This window comes from Diplotaxodon limnothrissa, linkage group LG1 (genome assembly GCF_057381915.1).
Source record: "Diplotaxodon limnothrissa isolate DT_005_m linkage group LG1, D_limnothrissa_male_GT1.1, whole genome shotgun sequence".
Lineage (NCBI taxonomy): Eukaryota > Metazoa > Chordata > Actinopteri > Cichliformes > Cichlidae > Diplotaxodon > Diplotaxodon limnothrissa.
The window spans coordinates 7,886,612-7,904,382 of record NC_140596.1 but is presented as its reverse complement, the minus strand read 5'-3'; the positions used below and the strand labels follow the sequence as shown (position 1 = coordinate 7,904,382).

Below are 17,771 nucleotides of genomic sequence, written 5' to 3'. Positions count from 1 at the left end.
ACTTTTAGCCGCAGGAATGTAATCAGATGGAAAACGGAGTCTTTTCCAATATATTTTTAAAAGGAATCATCTGCCGGTAATTACAGTCTGTGTAATTACAGTCTTATTGGAAGCCTCAGCATCTGTCAAAAAAAAGATATACGGGATAAAGATGTCAAATTAGTCATTCTTGTTTCTACTCGTTTGAAACAGATGTTACACTTTAAGGTGAAACGATGAGCTGATGAAAGTTTTTACCAATATGTTTAACATTAACACTAAGGTTAATAAAACATTATTCACTTTCCTCTTACACTCTATTGATTTTTTTAAACTCATATAGAGTCTGTCTGTAATGACGGTGAAGCTGCTTATATTCAATTAAATTAAATTAATTAAATTTCTTACTTGGCTTAATTTTAATTACTAAACGAACAAAAGAACAGGACAATTTAGGATAAGAGCGGAACAAACAATGTATGCAAATAATGACAACAACAATGATAATAATTATAATGATGATAATCATTATCTTCTTCTCATAGTCATGGTCGTCATGGCCTATGCGGTGTATTCCTGCATCTGTAATGTAGTGCATTACACAATATCTACAATATCCACACAATAAAGAATACAGATGGAAAATCGATATGATAGAACATTATAGTATTAACGTAATTGTAATAGTAATAATACCTCTATCATGAAATACCTGGAACACAGGTGTGCTGGAGAAATGCCAGTAAACATAACATTGACCTTATCAAGACAAGACACAACAAGTCCAGAAGTATCTGCAGTTCTGGCTTTATGACATCAGTGCTTGTGTAATAGCTTCCAATGTTATTTGTACGCAGTCACTGTCGGCTCAAATCTGAGAAAGTCCCAGCTGATTCAGTAAGTATTTTCCTTTATCATCAAAATAACAGGACATATTTATTCTGGTTAAGCAGCCGCTTTGCTCAAAGTTTGGAGGACAACAAGATAGTTGGATCCACAGGTGAAAAGGAAACTGAAACCAGTGACTTGATGCTAAGTAAATTCAAGGTAAGAAAAATGTTCTACTGTTTGTGTTTCTAGCTGAAGGTTTAGAGTTACAATGTATTTTTAGTCATTTTTATGTGTGTGTGTGTGTGTGTGTGTGTGTGTGTGTGTGTGTGTGTGTGTGTGTGTGTGTGTGTGTGCGCGTGCACTTTGTTTAACCATTTCAACCGTGAAGTATGAAAAAAGCAAGACTATCCGAAGTGATATGCATCAAAAAATGTTTTTGTTTTAGTGCAAAAACTACTTTAAAATAGAAAAAGAAGGATAGAGAAAGAAGATCTTTTTCGCTTTTCTTCATAAGAGAGGGTTGAGAGTAGTGTTTGGGTTATCACTTTAGATCTCACACTTAAGACCACCCACACAGCAAAACTCATTCATAAGATGATCAAGAGAACGCTGCCAAATATTTAAACGTGAAAGATGAAAAACCTTTGAAGAACATGTCTAAAATATTAAAAGTTTAAGGACACTTCACATTAGATGACCACCAGAACGTTTTTGAACCAAATTTAACCCCATTTTAGTCTTGATGGGTTTGTACTATCTTGACATTTTTTTTCACACATCTAGTCAACAAAAAATTGCGCTCTGAGTAAACAAGGCCCAAAGGATTGATAATCAGTTGAACTGGACTGAATTAAAGTCTTTGTAAAATCCCAAAAAGACAACTTTTAATAAACTTTAAATGTTAAAGGGCCTCTTTTTAAAGTCTATCACTGCCTGAGGCTGGAAAACAATGTCCACATATGTCTGCTACTTGGTAGGGAGAAAGATCAAAGATAAAATGTACATTTAAACAATTTATTTTGCATCATAGAAACATTGGACAGTTATCTCATTAACTGCAACGATTTGCATACTTTTCCAGAAAAATTATTTAAGCAATGTATAGAGACAAGCACAAAACTCTCATTTCAGTTTACTGTTATATTGGAGTCAAAGCATTTTTTCTGTTCCTACATAAATCAGAAAATATTTTTGTGAGTGAAACATATTTCATATAAATCCAGCTCTAAATGATACAGTGGCTTGCAAAAGTATTCGGCCCCCTTGAACTTTCCCACATTTTGTCACAGTCACAAAGATAAATCAATTGTATTGGAATTCCACGTGAAAGACCAATAGAGGTCCGAGGATCTGAAAACTGCTGTTCACAAACGCTGTCCATCTAATCTGACTGAGCTGGAGCTGTTTTGCAAAGAAGAATGGGCAAGGATTTCAGTCTCTAGATGTGCAAAGCTGGTAGAGACATACCCTAAAAGTCTGGCAGCTGTAATTGCACCAAAAGGTGGTTCTACAAAGTATTGACTCAAGGGGGCTGAATAATTACGCACACCCCACTTTGCAGTTATTTATTTGTAAAAAATGTTTGGAATCATGTATGATTTTCGTTCCTCTTCTCACGTGTACACCAATTTGTGTTGGTCTTTCACGTGGAATTCCAATAAAACTGATTCATGTTTGTGGCTGTAATGTGACAAAATGTGGAAAAGTTCAAGGGGGCCGAATACTTTTACAAGCCACTGTATGTACAACTTTCATATTTTAGACAAGATGGAACTTTAGGTTCATGCATGTAAACTGGAGATCCTTGACTGGTGTGAGAAAAACACTAATTTGGGGAAAATAGCCTGAAAAACTCATGAATTGTTTTGAATGCATGGGTAGCTGCTAAATATAATCCTGTATACATGTAAGATTTTGGTCCTGTTATGTGTTTCAGATTAAAAATAGTGAATCTTTTAAGAAAAAAAGATTATTTTGCTTCGTGTTGCTCAGTGCAGAGGGGGCTGGATAATATAAATGTATATTATGTCCACAATATGATTATGAATCTACCCTAAACAGAGGCCACTGTGTGAATTTGATCTGCCTCATTGGATGGTGACAGCACGTTGCCATCCTTTGCAGATAAAACCACAACATTTTCCAGCTGACAAATATCACTAAAAGGCCAAAACCAACAATGAATTGCAATAAATATGTTAAGCTCCCTTGATTCACAGTTACAATGGATAATATTTGAACATATGGGAACCAGTTTATTAAAAAACAGTGACAGAGAAGAAAAATGATTACACTCTCACTTTCCAGAAACAACTTTCTGGTTGTGAAACTTATGGGATTTGGTGATAATAAGTAAGAAAAAATTGAAAATCGCTCAAGTTAAATAAACATGCAGCTGGACTTCTCATGCAGTGCTACTGGAGCCTTGAATGCAGAGTTTTGCCTTTTTGAGGACATACGGGGAAACATTACAAAACCGTTGTGGAATAAACACAAATGCTGTATAATATGCAGCAGTTATGAAAAGAACTGTGTGGCATATGCCTGCTCTACAGCCGCCAAATAACATGGAATAAAAATAAAGTTGTGCCTCAATGAATAGTGAATATTTTCAGATGGGGACCAGCTACCCCAATACCGTTTCTGTAAGCCTTTATTCTGACTCCTGCGTTGTTAGGCCATTAGAAACAGACCCATGTGACACATTAGTCACATGGATCTGAAGCAGCTCAGATGTGACTACTAAGATTTTTGTAGATGTAATATGATATCATAATAGCTAATGTATTACAGAGAAATGTAATGTGATCACAGTACTATTTTGCTTTGCAATGCATCACCCTGTGCTGGTGGCAAAACAACCTGAATGAACACATCCTGGGTGTGGCGTGGGTGATGTAGTAACTACGGTGGTGCTGAGCTGCTTCTCAGCACTGACTGACTCATAAACCACATCTCATTATTACAGTAAACTTTTAAAGATACATGACTCACTTACGCTGAAGTGACGTTGCCAACAGTATACCTATGCTTTCTGTTTAAGTGACACTCATTTTTGCTTTTCTCCTTCTCCTTGTTGACCTAAATCCAGAAATTCAACAATATACTGTTGAACTAATCTAAAAGGCATGTGTTTTCATTTCTAACCCTACAATTTCTCTCTTTTTTAACATCTCCAGTCACTTAGCTGGAGTACATTTAGATTTTTCACAGCATCTTGGGAAAAAATAAAAGTTTATGGCCTTGTGTAAACCCATACTTAGCCTATTTCATTATGTAATTTTGGCTTCTTGACTTGACGTTTGAAAATTATGCACAGACGCATATGCAGACAGACACATAGGAGGCTCTGCCGCAGATCTCCCACCACATAGTTTACAACACACAGAGACGAAACAGGCCAGTTTCTACAGAGGGCCTTTGTTCAGAGCCTTTATGCAGATAAAAAGTTTAAAGATTAGTAGAGCTTACTCTTATCGCTGGAACTTTTTACAACTCAACATTTTTGACTTCAGGACATTTTCTCCGCCCAGGAAATGAATCATTAACTTTGAATCCAGCAAGGTAGGATATAAATTACAATCATTCCCTAATTTCTGTCTTTCTCTTCTTCTCTGGTGAAGACATGGGTAAAGGCTTCTTCATCAGCAAAGTGGTGGCAGTGGTCTGCGTGGTTGTAGCCATCAGTGCTGTGGCCACCATCATAGCCCTCTCAGTTGTTTATGCTCAGGAGAAATCAAAGAATCAAGAGACTCCGGCGACTGCAACGACTGGAACGACTGCTGGACCTGGCACCCAGACCACCACACCCTCCACCCCAAAAGAGCCCTGGCAGCACTACAGACTTCCAGATTCATTGTCTCCTATCTCATACAATGTGACCCTGTGGCCCCGGCTGACTCCCAACCCTGATGGCCTCTACATCTTCAGCGGATACTCCACGGTGCTGTTCACATGCGTGAACGAGACTGACCTCATTCTCATCCACTCCAACAAGCTGAACTTCACAATGTTTGACGGATACCACGCACAGCTGAAAGCTGTGGATGGAGCCTCTGCACCCCAGCTGAAAAAGAGTTGGCTGGAGGTTCCTACTCAGTATCTGGTGATCCAGCTTAGCAGCCCTATGCAGGCCGGCAGCACTTATGAGCTCTTCACAGAGTTTGTCGGAGAGCTGGCTGATGACCTGGGAGGATTCTACAGGAGTGAATATTATGAAGACGGCGTGCGAAAGTATGAACTTCTTTTTTTATTAAGCTTAAGTTCATGACATGATTCAAATGAGCAAAGTGTTGCAAGTTGGACAAGTCCTCTGCTCTTTCTAAAATTTAAATGACAGAATGTTAAACTAAGATTGTAAACATGGGGAAACAGCTAAAAGCTCACAAATTAATTTGTAATGTCTAACAAGTTGCCTCATTCCCAAATTTAAGACTGTTGCATCTAAGTATTACCTAATAGCCACTCCTTAATTTTAACTGTTCTCCCACCATTAATGAAATATCAGATGTGCACTAGTTTAAAAGTAAATGCATGAATTAATACATTTAGAATAACTTTACTTTAAATCAAACCACTGTATGTTTTCATTTTTAATCATTTTAAAAATGTAAAGATTTAATTGTGTAATCACAATCACTTTATGGTAATTTAAATATATATTTATTAAAGTGAAAAACAAAAAAAACAAAAAACAAAACCGTATGTATTGTATATGATCACTTGGAGCCTAAATGCAAGCACCTTCACAGCCAGGCTATGATTCATGGACATCAACCAATGTAGTTTTAACAAAACCACTAATATTATGAAATGAAGTCAAATAAGAATTCAATACAAAACCAAGTTTTGCTTTTGGACCTCTGTAATTAAAGCTGATATGTGTAGGATTTAAAATACAAAACACTCATCTTGATAAGGATTTAATGAAAGTCACGGTCAAGTTTGTTTTAAACTTTCCATTTAAAGAAAATCAAGTACGTCAAAAAGAATTCAACACCTGACTCGATTATGTGGATGTAATTATTACGTTCTCTCTTCTTCCATTATCAGAATTTTGGCCACGACTCAAATGCAGCCGACGGACGCGAGGAAAGCCTTCCCCTGCTTCGATGAACCAGCTATGAAAGCCGTCTTCCACATGACTCTCATTCACCCTCACGGGACTGTGGCTCTGTCTAACTCCATGAACTATGGCAAGTTCTATTCTTGTTTAGTGTTCAGAGCAACATTTAACGTATCAACTGCCCCCGTGTGACAACTTTAAATTAATCTCAATTACATTTTGTCTATTTTCCTCTGTTTTCCTCATTTATCATTAATACGGAGCTGTCTCTGACCCCAAAACAGAACCTATAAACATCACCACTCCGGATGGTTTGAATTTAATCCAGACAAGCTTTGGACCCACAGAGATTATGTCAACCTACCTGCTGGCTTTTGTTGTGTGTGACTTTGGATTCATTCAGTCAGATCTAGGTGCAGAGGTTTTGGTGAGTATTTACTAAAGCTTTCAGTTAGAATCACAGAAACTAATGGCAACATATTATTTAATATTTTTGGTTCCTTTTAAATAGATTAAAATAAATAAATAAACTACTATCTCTGGTCTATGTTAGGCCCGATAATTCAAGTTGATCTGTGCTCATGATAGTTTGAATTAAAATTAGAGCAGTGAGGCCTCATATAAAAGATTTTAAAATATATGCAATGCTCATTTCTGCTCTGGATTCTGGTGCATAGGCTGAAATGGATAAATCATGGATGTTGAAGTAAACTATCAGAGATAATAGGTGCTATTTTCAGAGAGAATAATTGCTGCATTAGTTCTTGGAAGAAATGTATTAAACTGAAAATAATCACAGCAATACTCAGTTATTTTCACCTAAACCTGGCCTTTAATGTAATGGATTTTTTTTTTTACATCACAAGAGCGGCTGTTTTCCCTCTCTGCTGGTCACAGTGATTGTTTGCTGCCCTCTGCTGGACTCAGAGCTCACTTCAGCTCTCAGGTCCACATGCATTTCCTTCTGTCTGGTTAATACAGCTGTTTTCCCTTTTTCAGATCAGGATCTGGGCTCGCAGGAAGGCTATAGATGAGGGCCAGGGTGCATATGCTCTGGAGAAGACTGGACCCATACTGTCTTTCTTTGAGAAGTACTACAAAATTCCCTACCCCCTTAAAAAGTCAGGTGAGAACAACAAATACCTAGGAAAACAACAACAAAAAGGACCATATATAATCCAAAAATGACATCTTTGATAAATTTCAGACCAGATCGCTCTGCCTGACTTCAGTGCTGGAGCCATGGAGAACTGGGGTCTGATCACCTACAGAGAGACTGCGCTCTTATACAATCCTGCAGTGTCATCTAACGGAGATAAAGAGTGGGTGGCAACAGTCATCTCCCACGAGCTGGCTCATATGGTACCTAACAAACCTTAACTGTAAATATGGTAAGACTAAAATATGTTTACAAACCAATACAGTGACATGAAGCTTTGTCCTCACAGTGGTTTGGAAACTTAGTGACCACGAGGTGGTGGAATGACTTGTGGCTTAATGAGGGATTTGCCACCTACGTTTCTTATCTTGGAGCCAACTACACAGAGCCAGACTGGAATATGGTGAGTTTTTTGTTGTTGTTGTTGTTGTTGTAGTTTTACGCAGAGGTCAATTTAAAATTTAATAATGCGTCTGGTTGGAACACAGTACAAATATTTCTCCATGTCTTTTCCAGAGCGATTTAATAGTTTTGAACGAGATCATTGGTGTGATGGCTGTGGACGCTTTGGCCTCTTCCCATCCCCTCTCATCCAAAGAGGCGGACGTCATGAGACCAGAGGACATAAATGCACTGTTTGACTCCATCACATACAGCAAGGTGCAGTGTAATTTACAACAGAACTAAACTACAGTAACCCAGTGTGTTGTATTCTTCAAGCTCCACTAATCAAGTTACTGACCCAGTGTGTTGTTAGGACAACTTCATTAGGAACTTCACTTTCAGAAATATGGGTTCAATTACTGGACCTGAAGATGACTACTATAGTCGTATTTGATTTGATTTGACTGTTACTTACATATACAAATCTACTTCCATGTGCATCGACATATAATCAATAGCTACATAGCTATCACTAGAGGATCACAACTTAAATCGTTAATGTACAAAAAAGTACTCCAATCAAGGGTATAATGGCAGATTCTTTCCCAAGAGTTTAAAAATGAGCATAACTGGACTTTTTTGGTAGTTCTTTTAACAGCTGATATGTTTCTTCACAGGGAGCTGCAGTTCTCAGGATGCTCTCCAGCTTCATCACCGAGGAGGTCTTTTCAAATGGACTCAGTGTGAGTACTGTTAATTCAACTTATAAGGTTCTGTCCATAAATCAGGATAAATGTTAATGTGCTCATATCAGCATTTTATTGACATGCATCAATCTAAGTCATTCATAATTTGTCTACAGATGTATTTAGAAGAGTTCAAATATAAAAACACAGTCTACCAAGACCTGTGGAAGAACCTGCAAACGGTAAGTTTGTAACACTGAAATAAATTTTTTTTTTTTTAAATGTATTCATTCATTTGTTGGTTTATTTATTTATTTATTTATTTATTTATTTATTTATTATTATTATTATTTAAATATGAAAATATGATTTAAAAAGGAAAATGTCATATTATATTTATTTTATTATTAATTTATATTAAGACTATTAAAAGAATAACAACAGCAAGATGTTTCCTCATATGTCCTAATATAACTGGATCAATTATCCTCTGAAGCAAATTGTGTGATGGAGCCAAGAACTATGGGTATTGTAGTGAGTGGGACTATAGGGAGCATGGCTCAGTGTTAGCACTGTGGCCTCATCACAAGTGGGTCCTCGGTTCTAACCCAGTCAGAAACCTTCTGTCTAGAGTTTGTAGGTTCTTGCAGGGTTTTTTATTCCAGCAACAAACATGCATACTGCTTTTTCTTTTACATTTCTGTTAAAACAGGAGGATGTTGATTTTAAACATGGCCACGTTTTAAAGAAAGAGGTCCATGTATGAACAACTAATCCAACTAAGCTGAAAGATCTGGCTTCAGATTGCTTTAAACGCTCCACTTCAGTCCGTTTTTTCTTGTCTTACTTCTGAATGTTAATGAGGTTATTTCAGGCACACTCAGAGTACAGACAACCCAACAATGTCTTAATCAAAACTTTGGATTGTGTGGGGTAACCCATCAGAACAGAGTGAGTTCAAAGGCAGGGTATCCTTAAGGGTCCATTAACCCACCATATCAGTCGTGCTGTGCATGAACATTGAGGGTGCCACATCTCTGTGGTGGTTTATACATCTGCCTATGGAAAGGTTCCTTGTTTGAAAAGAGGACAAGATACAAATGTCTTTGGAGTGTTTTGAGGGAAAGGCAAAAATCTGCCAAACTGGCTGTACTGCTGCAGTATTTGCCTGAATAACAGGTTTCGTGTGGAGCTGATGGTAGTGAAGAAGAAGTCAGATTACAAAAACTGAGAGGTGCACAGCCAAAAAAAACTCCAAAATGAGGCTTGTGCGTTGCGAGTATAATGGGTCCAAAAGAGAGAGAAAACAAATTGTTTCAGACCGTGTTTCAGAACGTGAATGGCCTCCTTCCATTTCTGTATAAATAACATTAATGTTTCTACTATATTATAGCTTTCCACCCAGTTTAAATGTACTTAAAAAAATGCTGAACTAGTGACTGCAACACAAAGATCACTGCAGAGTATGAGATGAGCAATTTAAAAGTGCGATGACTTCATCATTTACGATAATAAATAAATAAACGATGATGACTTATACTTGAAAAAAATATCAAAAATATTCTTTGTTACTGACCATACTAAAATGTGAAAAGGAGCTGACACACAGATTGTTATACTATTATATTAATTCGGTTGTTCTTGTTATCAGGCAGTGGATAATGCTGGCATACAGCTGCCCCACTCTGTGGAAGTGATTATGAACCGGTGGATCCTACAGATGGGATTCCCAGTGGTCACCATCGACACCAGTACTGGAAAAATCTCTCAGAAGCACTTCCTGTTGAACCCAGATTCTGTGGTGGACGTACCTTCAGAGTTCAAGTATGATCCTTTTTTTCATGTTTCATGAGCACATTTTTTAACATGTTCTGATCATGTCATGTTAAAATCACCCGCTCTCTTCTCTCACCTTATTTACTTACATGTGTGTCTGGCTGATGTGGCTCCAGTTATGAGTGGTTTGTCCCTATTACCTGGATTAAGACTGGTGCAGCTAAAGATCAGTACTGGCTTCTTACCAAAGAAGGTAAGATTTACTGTGTTTCGGGTCACTGTAGTTTGGCAAAGATAAATTAAAACGATTAATTCGTTTTTAATCTTCACCCAAACAGCAACAAACCCAGACATGACGATTGGTGCTAGTGAATGGTTGATAGCCAACATAGACATGAAGGGCTTTTATAGAGTAAATTATGATTCTGAAAACTGGGACCGTATCCTCACCAAGCTGAGCACCCAACATCAGGTATAACACCTAGAATACCTCTGCGTCATCTCGTAATAGCTACGATTGCCTCCAAACTAATTTTTTAATGTGCCTTTTAGGCTATTCCAGTGATCAACCGCGCTCAGATTATTGACGATGCATTTAACCTGGCAAGGTGAGGCCATGCTTTTTGATTTTATTTTATTTTTAGCAGTACTGCTAAATACTGAAATAAACAACTGAACAGCTGTATGGGTTATTTTTAGGGCGAAGATAGTCAGCACAACTCTGGCTCTGAGCACTACGAGGTTCCTCAACGCGGAATTGGAGTACATGCCCTGGCAGACGGCCACTCGCAACTTGGACTACTTCGTCCTCATGTTTGACCGCAGCGAAGTGTACGGACCCATGCAGGTTTGTAGGAAAACTTTAAGGCTCATCATCATCAGTACATCATCAATAAATTAATCCAAACAAGTTTTTGGAACAATGATGATTTGAGATTAATCGTGTAAGTTAATCATAGAAGTAGAAGAGTCAGTGGCAATCAAACGTAGATCATTTTTTCTGCACAGTAAACAAACTGTTTCATCTTCATTCCTCAGGGTTACATAAATAAAAAGGTCACCCCTCTATTTAAACACTTCAAAGATCTCACTGCCAACTGGACAAAGATCCCTGAAAAGCACACCGACCAGTAAGGATGTTAACCTGCTGCCTGTCTTTTTTACTCTTTTGAACATGTTATAAATGCCATGAATGACAATTACATTGTAGGCTAGATAAACCTTATTATCCCAGTTGCAAAAGCCTGCAGTTTGCAAAGAATGTGCCGTCAATGTCATGTAAGACACAGTATTTCACATATCTCTTGAAAGTGTTCACAACAATCATTGATCAAGTCTGCACATAATTCTTCCCTTTCTCTCCCACCACTGCATTTCTATAAGCTAACCTAATCTGGTCAGTTATCATCAAGTTCGCTTTGTGTGTCCTCAATGATTTCCATTAACTTGAGCTATTAGTGCTGCAATGATCTTTTTAGCATTATCAGATCATTTTTCTTGGTGACCCAAAAGGAAATCAAATCAGCTATACTGAACTTATATTGTTAATTAGCACATATTAGCATGATGATATAATAAACCATGTGATGTGAATGTGTTAAAGACATTCTGCGTATTAGCACTGCCAGATAGCATTTAGCTTCAGTTCAATTCGATTCAGTTTTATTTAAACAGCGTCAAATCACAACAATAACGGTCTCCTCAAGGCACTTTATATTGTAAGGTAGACCCAACAGTAATACAACAGAAAAAACCCCAGCAATCATGTAAACCCCCCACCATGATGAAATGCTTTGGCAACTGTGGGAAGGAAGAAACCTGCCATAGAACAAGGCTCAGGCCGGGTGAGGGAAGGAAGACAGGACAAAAGACATGCTGTGGAAGAGAGCAAGAGATTAATAATAACAAATGATTAAATACAGAGAGGTGTATAAACTTATAGTGAGTGAAAAAAGGAGACTGAAGAAAGAGCTTATCTGCTTTTCTGCAGAGTATATCTGCTAGTGTGGCTACAAACTCACATTGTCTCTGCTGCTGAAAGCTACCTGGTTAGCATGACCTTGACAACTTTTACTCCTCCTGGTGTCTAGACACTGGTTGGTGGTCCCTGAATTCTCTTTTGCCACATAGCAAGGTTAACATCCACTGAGAGTGTGAAATGTGCAGCACTCCACACTCCATTATGAGTACTACAGTACTTTTGGGTACTCGCAGAGCCCTGAATGCAGTCAGTTAAACACTTTGCATGCTCCACACTTCTAGCATTCAGAAATGTGAAATACATTTTGAGCCATGTGTCTTTGGCTATGCCTCGTCTTAATGGATAGCGTCATTAATGTTTGCATTCTCCTGACTCGCTTACATCCAGGTACAATCAGGTGAACGCACTCTCCTGGGGCTGCAGCACAGGAGTGGAGGGTTGTAAGGAACTGACAACAGCGTGGTTCAAAGAGTGGATGGACAACCCTGATAATAACAAGTACGTTAAACAACAATTATTACTTATATTCATCCCCTTTGCTTCTTGTATAATCATATATTCTTACTTCATATGTTTGCCTACACTATAGGTATTCACTACCATACTTTAACTTTTATTAGATATACATTTCCCAAACATTTTAGCTCTGATCTGACATGTATGATTCTGTTTTGGGCAGTGATTGTCATCACCTTTTTTCCTGTCTTGTTCAAACCATCCAGGATTAGCCCCAACTTGAGGACCACAGTGTACTGCAGTGCAATTGCTGAAGGAGGAGTGGTGGAGTGGGACTTTGCCTGGGGAATGTATAGGAATGCTACCATTGCCTCGGAGGCTGAAAAACTTTTGTATGCTCTGTCCTGCACCAAACAGCCCTGGCTGCTGAACAGGTCAGTTGCAATAGCAGCTGGGTAACGCTCTGCCCTTTCATTTGGTACTTCTTAGGTAATATAACATTTTACAGACTGGTCTGAGTGACTTTTACAACACCTTTGATGATGCATTTTGTCTTTCAGCCTCACTGTAATTGTGTTTTATCAGAATCAGAATCAGAGTCAGAATATTTTATTAATCCATATTATTATGTAAATGATCTTTTAGGTATCTGGAATACTGTCTGGTCCCAGAGATGATCCGTAAGCAGGATGCCACCTTCACCATCAATTACATTGCCGGTAATCCAATTGGACAGCCCCTGGCTTGGGACTTTATTAGAGCCAACTGGGATCACATTTTCAATAAGTGAGTTTTCTCCTTATTTAATAATAATATGTACAATACTATGCATATTTTAGTAATCCTCTGTAAGGAAATTACTCTCTGCATTTAACCCATTCACTCAGTGAAGCAGTGGACAGCCACCAATCCAGCACCCGGGGAGCAGTGTGTAGGGATGGTACCTTGCTCAGGGGTACCTCAGGGTAGCCATTCTGTAGATTTGACCCCCCATCCTTCCATTAATGGGGTGACCACTTTGCCTACTGAGCTATCCCTGCTTTACATAGCATAGCCAGTTTCCCACATGCATTGCATCCCTGAACTTTTCCAGGACTTACCTGACAAAGGACCATGTTAAAGCGCTTTAATTGTAGTTGCACTAGTTTCTAGTAGTGCAAATGCATATGACATTTCATGTGATACGCACAATATTTGGCAATACAAATTAAAAATGGATATTTCCTTGATTCTGGAGGCATATTGGGATGAACGTGCACAGCCAAAGAGCTGTTGTCATACGTAGCTGTTTGCATACTGATAAAAGCCCTCTAATGTTTGCCTTTTCTTCAGCTATGGTGGAGGATCAATGTCCTTTGGAAGACTTATTAATGGAGTGACCAAACGTTTCTCCTCTGAGTTTGAGTATAAGCAGGTACATTTTCTTTTCACCTCCATATTTTCAGATAAAATTAAATACTTGCTAACATTGCTACAATTACAGCAAATTAGTGTCAGTTTTAAATGTCCGTTTTTTCACATTCTTCCTCTATAGCTGCTGCAGTTTAAAGAAGACAACATAAACCAACTTGGCTCAGCTGCCTCATCTCTTGAGCAGGCGCTTGAGAGAACCAAGGCCAACATGGACTGGTTGGCTCTGAATAAGAAACTAGTGTTTGACTGGTTCACCAATGAAATCTCAGGGACAGTTTGATAACTGAAACACAGTTTTCACTTTTTAAATGTCGAAAATGTTCAAATCTTTAACTTTGCTGAAAGCAAATGTATTTTTGAAATATGTATATTTTAAATGTATTGGAGATTTTTTTAATTGTAAATTTTTGATTAAAAAAGGCTTTTTAAGAATAAAAAAGGATTTGATTAATTCTCTTGGTTTTTGTGTGTGTTGGCACGTTAACTTTTAATATGTTATAGGGTTAGCTTGTCATCCCCATTTTTAAATATTAGGCAGATGTAAGTACATAGAAAAAATGTTTTGAAGTCTTAATTTGTTACTTTTTGTAATTCTGAGGGTAGATAAAAGAGTCAGTTTGTCTGCAAAATGCCACACTGGAAATGAATGTTTGAAAAGTTTTGGTTGTTCTTTGCTCCAGACATCTGTTCAGCATCATAGATCACACTGTGAAGCATCAACTTACAAGTGGGATGGGGCAAAATTGTATAAATAAAGCATCCCAATGAGACACGCTCAGTCTGTTTAACAGTCAAGTCTGAAATTATATCAGACCCAAACATTGATTAATTAATTAATTTTTTAAAAAAGGATCTCAGCCATCAAGTAATGTTTACACAGGATGTTAAAGGGTGCTGACTGACTGGTTCTAGTTCAGCTGTCATTTCTCTCAGTGGGGGTCTTTCCTTAAAGACTTTAGAGGGGATGTGCTCCTTGTTTAGCACCTCATTGTCCTGCAGCTGCAGTGTTTGTTTAGGAAGGAAGTGGCAGGCAAGCTACAAGTCTACATCATTCATGATGCCAAAAGTAAATGCACCAATAAGCCAAGAAGCAAGGATTAATTTGATAAATAATGTTTATTCTGCTCACAATATGAAAGTTCAATAAATACAAAGATCTATATACAAAAATAAAACGTTAGAATACATATTTTGTTAAAATTAACAAAAGAAAAACAGAGGTTTTGTGCATAAATCTTGTCATTGTTGCAATGAAAAGGGTTCAGTGGATTGATCACCACATCTCTCAACACAGTCCAGAGAAGGTGACATTTTGGTTTTGTTGCTGTAGCATCCAGTACTGCTCGCTATTCAAGCAAACTCCACCTGGAACCTGACAACAGAAGACAGTTTTTTTTTTTATTAGAAACTCATTTAGCTTTAACATTTTGGAATGTAATCAAAAATTGTGCTGCAAATCTTTATAGAAAATATTTTTTCAATAATATATGTTATGTTTATTATATTAACATACCTGATATGAATTCTGCAGAAAGGGCTGCTGGGCTTTGCTCATGGTGTTACAGCTTGGCTCTTCGGGACTGTAACTGGCTGCTGGCTGACCCAGGAAATTGTTGAAGGTTTGGGTATGCTCCACTGAGTTTGAGGATTTCTTCTGCTCCAGCACTTCCTCGCTGAGGCCCAGTTGGGCTGACAGGAAAGAGATGTAGCGAATGGTGAGGCGCAGAATCTCAATCTTGGTCAGAGTCTGGCTGGCTGGTGCCACTGAATGTGGGAGGTATGATCTGAGGTGATGCAGAGCCTTGGTCAAATCCCTCATCCTCAGCTTCTCCCTCTCGCTGGCAGTCTGGCGCTTTTTACCCGGGTACCTGGATCTGGACTTCTTTGTTGCAGAAGAGGATTTGGAGCAGAGTGGAGTCTGGTGAGTGAGATGAGGTGCTGCAGGGGTATTAAAGATTAAGCAGTCCAAGGGATCTTGTTCACTTCCAAATGTTAGGAGGGAAGTAGGGGAGAAGCAGAAGGAGTCCACAGAGGAAGTAGGAGACAGGCTGTTGCCAGTGCTGCTGTAACCAGCGTCTGAGGCAGGATCAGAAGCCAGAGATTTTTCTAACAGAGATTCGCAGTCAAAGAGGAAAGAGTTCTCCTGGAGTGGGAGAGGAGAAAAGTAGGATACCTCCATTGTGGCTGCTGTAGGCTCTTCTTTGAGAAGTCAGCTGTTAGTATGTTGCTGGTAAGGCAGGCAGAGGATACTGAGGAGGTACATGGAGGCTGCTCCATATATGTGGTGGGAGGTGTGAGGTTGCACCTCTGACAGCCACCTCTGGTCCTGAGAAACTCTGGGACCACAGATGACACCTAGGCTAGGGGGTCCCATGGGAATCTGGCATGCTTCAGCACAAGGTGTAACCTGGCAACTTGCGTGGTCATTATAAACTCTACAGGTTCACACTATATGCTCCCACAGCCTGGGAACATGACCCTGGCACGACTGGGGTTGTACCTGGGTATGCTCCACTGAGTTTGAGGGGCGATCGTGGCTCAAGAGTTGGGAGTTCGCCTTGTAATCGGAAGGTTGCCGGTTCGAGCCCCGGCTTGGACAATCTCGGTCGTTGTGTCCTTGGGCAAGACACTTCACCCGTTGCCTACTGGTGGTGGTCAGAGGGCCCGGTGGCGCCAGTGTCCGGCAGCCTCGCCTCTGTCAGTGCGCCCCAGGGTGGCTGTGGCTACATTGTAGCTTGCCATCACCAGTGTGTGAATGGGTGGATGACAGGTTGTGTAAAGCGCTTTGGGGTCCTTAGGGACTAGAAAAGTGCTATACAAATACAGGCCATTTACCTGGGTCACAAGTTCTTCTTTGAATCTTAGAATTTTATTAAAAAACCCAAAGGCACCGATTGGAAGCAGCAAATGTGTATGTTACCAAAAGCGCATCTCAATTTCTCCACAAAAGGAAAAATGTTCACTTGCAGCATTTCTGCTTCATGGATGCTCACTGAATGACCATTCAAAATATGATCCTACTTTAAAAAAATGCTGATGATGTAGCTGTTGTGTGTATTACTAACTGTTTTTAGTTCTGGCATGTGGTAACAGAGGTCAGGCTGGAAGAAGTGTGTCTGGGCAGCTGTGAGGTGTGAGGATTTTGCACCTTGAGCTGTTTGGACAGCAGCAGTACTCAGTGCTTCTGGAAGGTAAAACTGTGGATCGTCAAGAAGTAATGCCAAGACAATAAAAACAGGTATGATATTATTGTGGATATTTTTTTTCATGTTGCTGTGCAGTATATATCTGAAATTCATCTTAATTATGCTCAATAACACCTATAACTACAAACACATAATATTCACGCAATCACATCCCTTCACTAATTGCCCATTGGTGGGTTTGTTTTCACTCATGAACCATGGATCTGAGTCCTGAGCAGTGTTCCCACAAACCAGCGCGTCACATTTGTCTCCTTTTCTGCAGCAGAGGTGAAACCTATGTCTAGGAAGTGCGAACCCGTTTCGCACAGCACCCACCAACAAACTTCCCCAAGAAAAACAGCCACCTTAATTCAAAGAAAACACTTTTTTTTATATTTACATTTGAATGTTTTTTGTTTTGTACATATTTCTGATGTTGCCTATTGAATAATGTGTTTGAGAACTTGGTCAACTTTGGTTATTTTGAAACTTGATTTGATTTTTTTAAATTAATTAAGCTTCAAAGGGTTTTAGGAGACACTAAGCTAGTCAGCTCACTTAAACATTGCAGTCTTTTGTGCTTAAGAAGGTTCCTAATGAGGGAACAATAAAGTATCACAGTGACAGCCACAATATGAGTTGGACATCTGATCTAGATGAACAGAGTGTTGGTATTTATTCATTCCAGAAGAAAGCGAATAATGCCATCCCACAATCCAAAGCAAGACACCATCACAACATCACTGGCAGGAGTTGTAGTGTTTCACATAAATTACTGTTGTGTTTTCCATCTTATTTTATCATTCGCTGAAGTGTGGATATATTTCGAACTCCCAAAAACTGGGTAAACTATGAA

The 17,771-nt window shown here is 38.9% G+C and overlaps 2 protein-coding genes across 2 annotated transcripts; one reads left to right on the top strand and one right to left on the bottom strand.

Annotated features, from left to right (window-relative positions):
* The first annotated feature begins 4,434 nt into the window (after positions 1-4,434).
* Positions 4,435-14,111, top strand: LOC146639349 (aminopeptidase Ey-like). The gene is made up of 20 exons (XM_085351959.1): positions 4,435-5,043; positions 5,863-6,005; positions 6,160-6,302; positions 6,875-7,001; positions 7,083-7,237; positions 7,324-7,437; positions 7,551-7,694; positions 8,096-8,161; positions 8,281-8,346; positions 9,756-9,928; positions 10,057-10,133; positions 10,219-10,352; positions 10,433-10,488; positions 10,580-10,727; positions 10,919-11,010; positions 12,249-12,359; positions 12,584-12,751; positions 12,963-13,103; positions 13,650-13,731; positions 13,852-14,111. Exons 1-20 carry the CDS (start codon positions 4,436-4,438, stop codon positions 14,008-14,010), a joined length of 2,907 nt encoding a protein of 968 aa, XP_085208085.1. The 5' UTR covers position 4,435; the 3' UTR covers positions 14,011-14,111.
* A 904-nt stretch (positions 14,112-15,015) lies between these two features.
* mespaa (mesoderm posterior aa) lies at positions 15,016-15,909 on the bottom strand. Its single transcript, XM_085351169.1, has 2 exons — positions 15,244-15,909; positions 15,016-15,102 (listed from the first exon to the last, which is right to left on the bottom strand). Exons 1-2 carry the CDS (start codon positions 15,907-15,909, stop codon positions 15,016-15,018), a joined length of 753 nt encoding a protein of 250 aa, XP_085207295.1.
* Positions 15,910-17,771: the final 1,862 nt, after the last annotated feature.

What these genes read in the sequence shown, in the direction of transcription:
- LOC146639349 (XM_085351959.1), top strand. Translation starts at nt 4,436, where the DNA reads ATGGGTAAAGGCTTCTTCATCAGCAAAGTGGTGGCAGTGGTCTGCGTG. An exon ending in CCCACGAGCTGGCTCATATG is followed by an intron (nt 7,238 to 7,323) that starts GTACCTAACAAA and finishes TTGTCCTCACAG; the next exon opens with TGGTTTGGAAACTTAGTGAC. An exon ending in CAGCCCTGGCTGCTGAACAG is followed by an intron (nt 12,752 to 12,962) that starts GTCAGTTGCAAT and finishes ATGATCTTTTAG; the next exon opens with GTATCTGGAATACTGTCTGG.
- mespaa (XM_085351169.1), bottom strand. Translation starts at nt 15,909, where the DNA reads ATGGAGGTATCCTACTTTTCTCCTCTCCCACTCCAGGAGAACTCTTTC. An exon ending in TTCTGCAGAATTCATATCAG is followed by an intron (nt 15,103 to 15,243) that starts GTATGTTAATAT and finishes TTCTGTTGTCAG; the next exon opens with GTTCCAGGTGGAGTTTGCTT.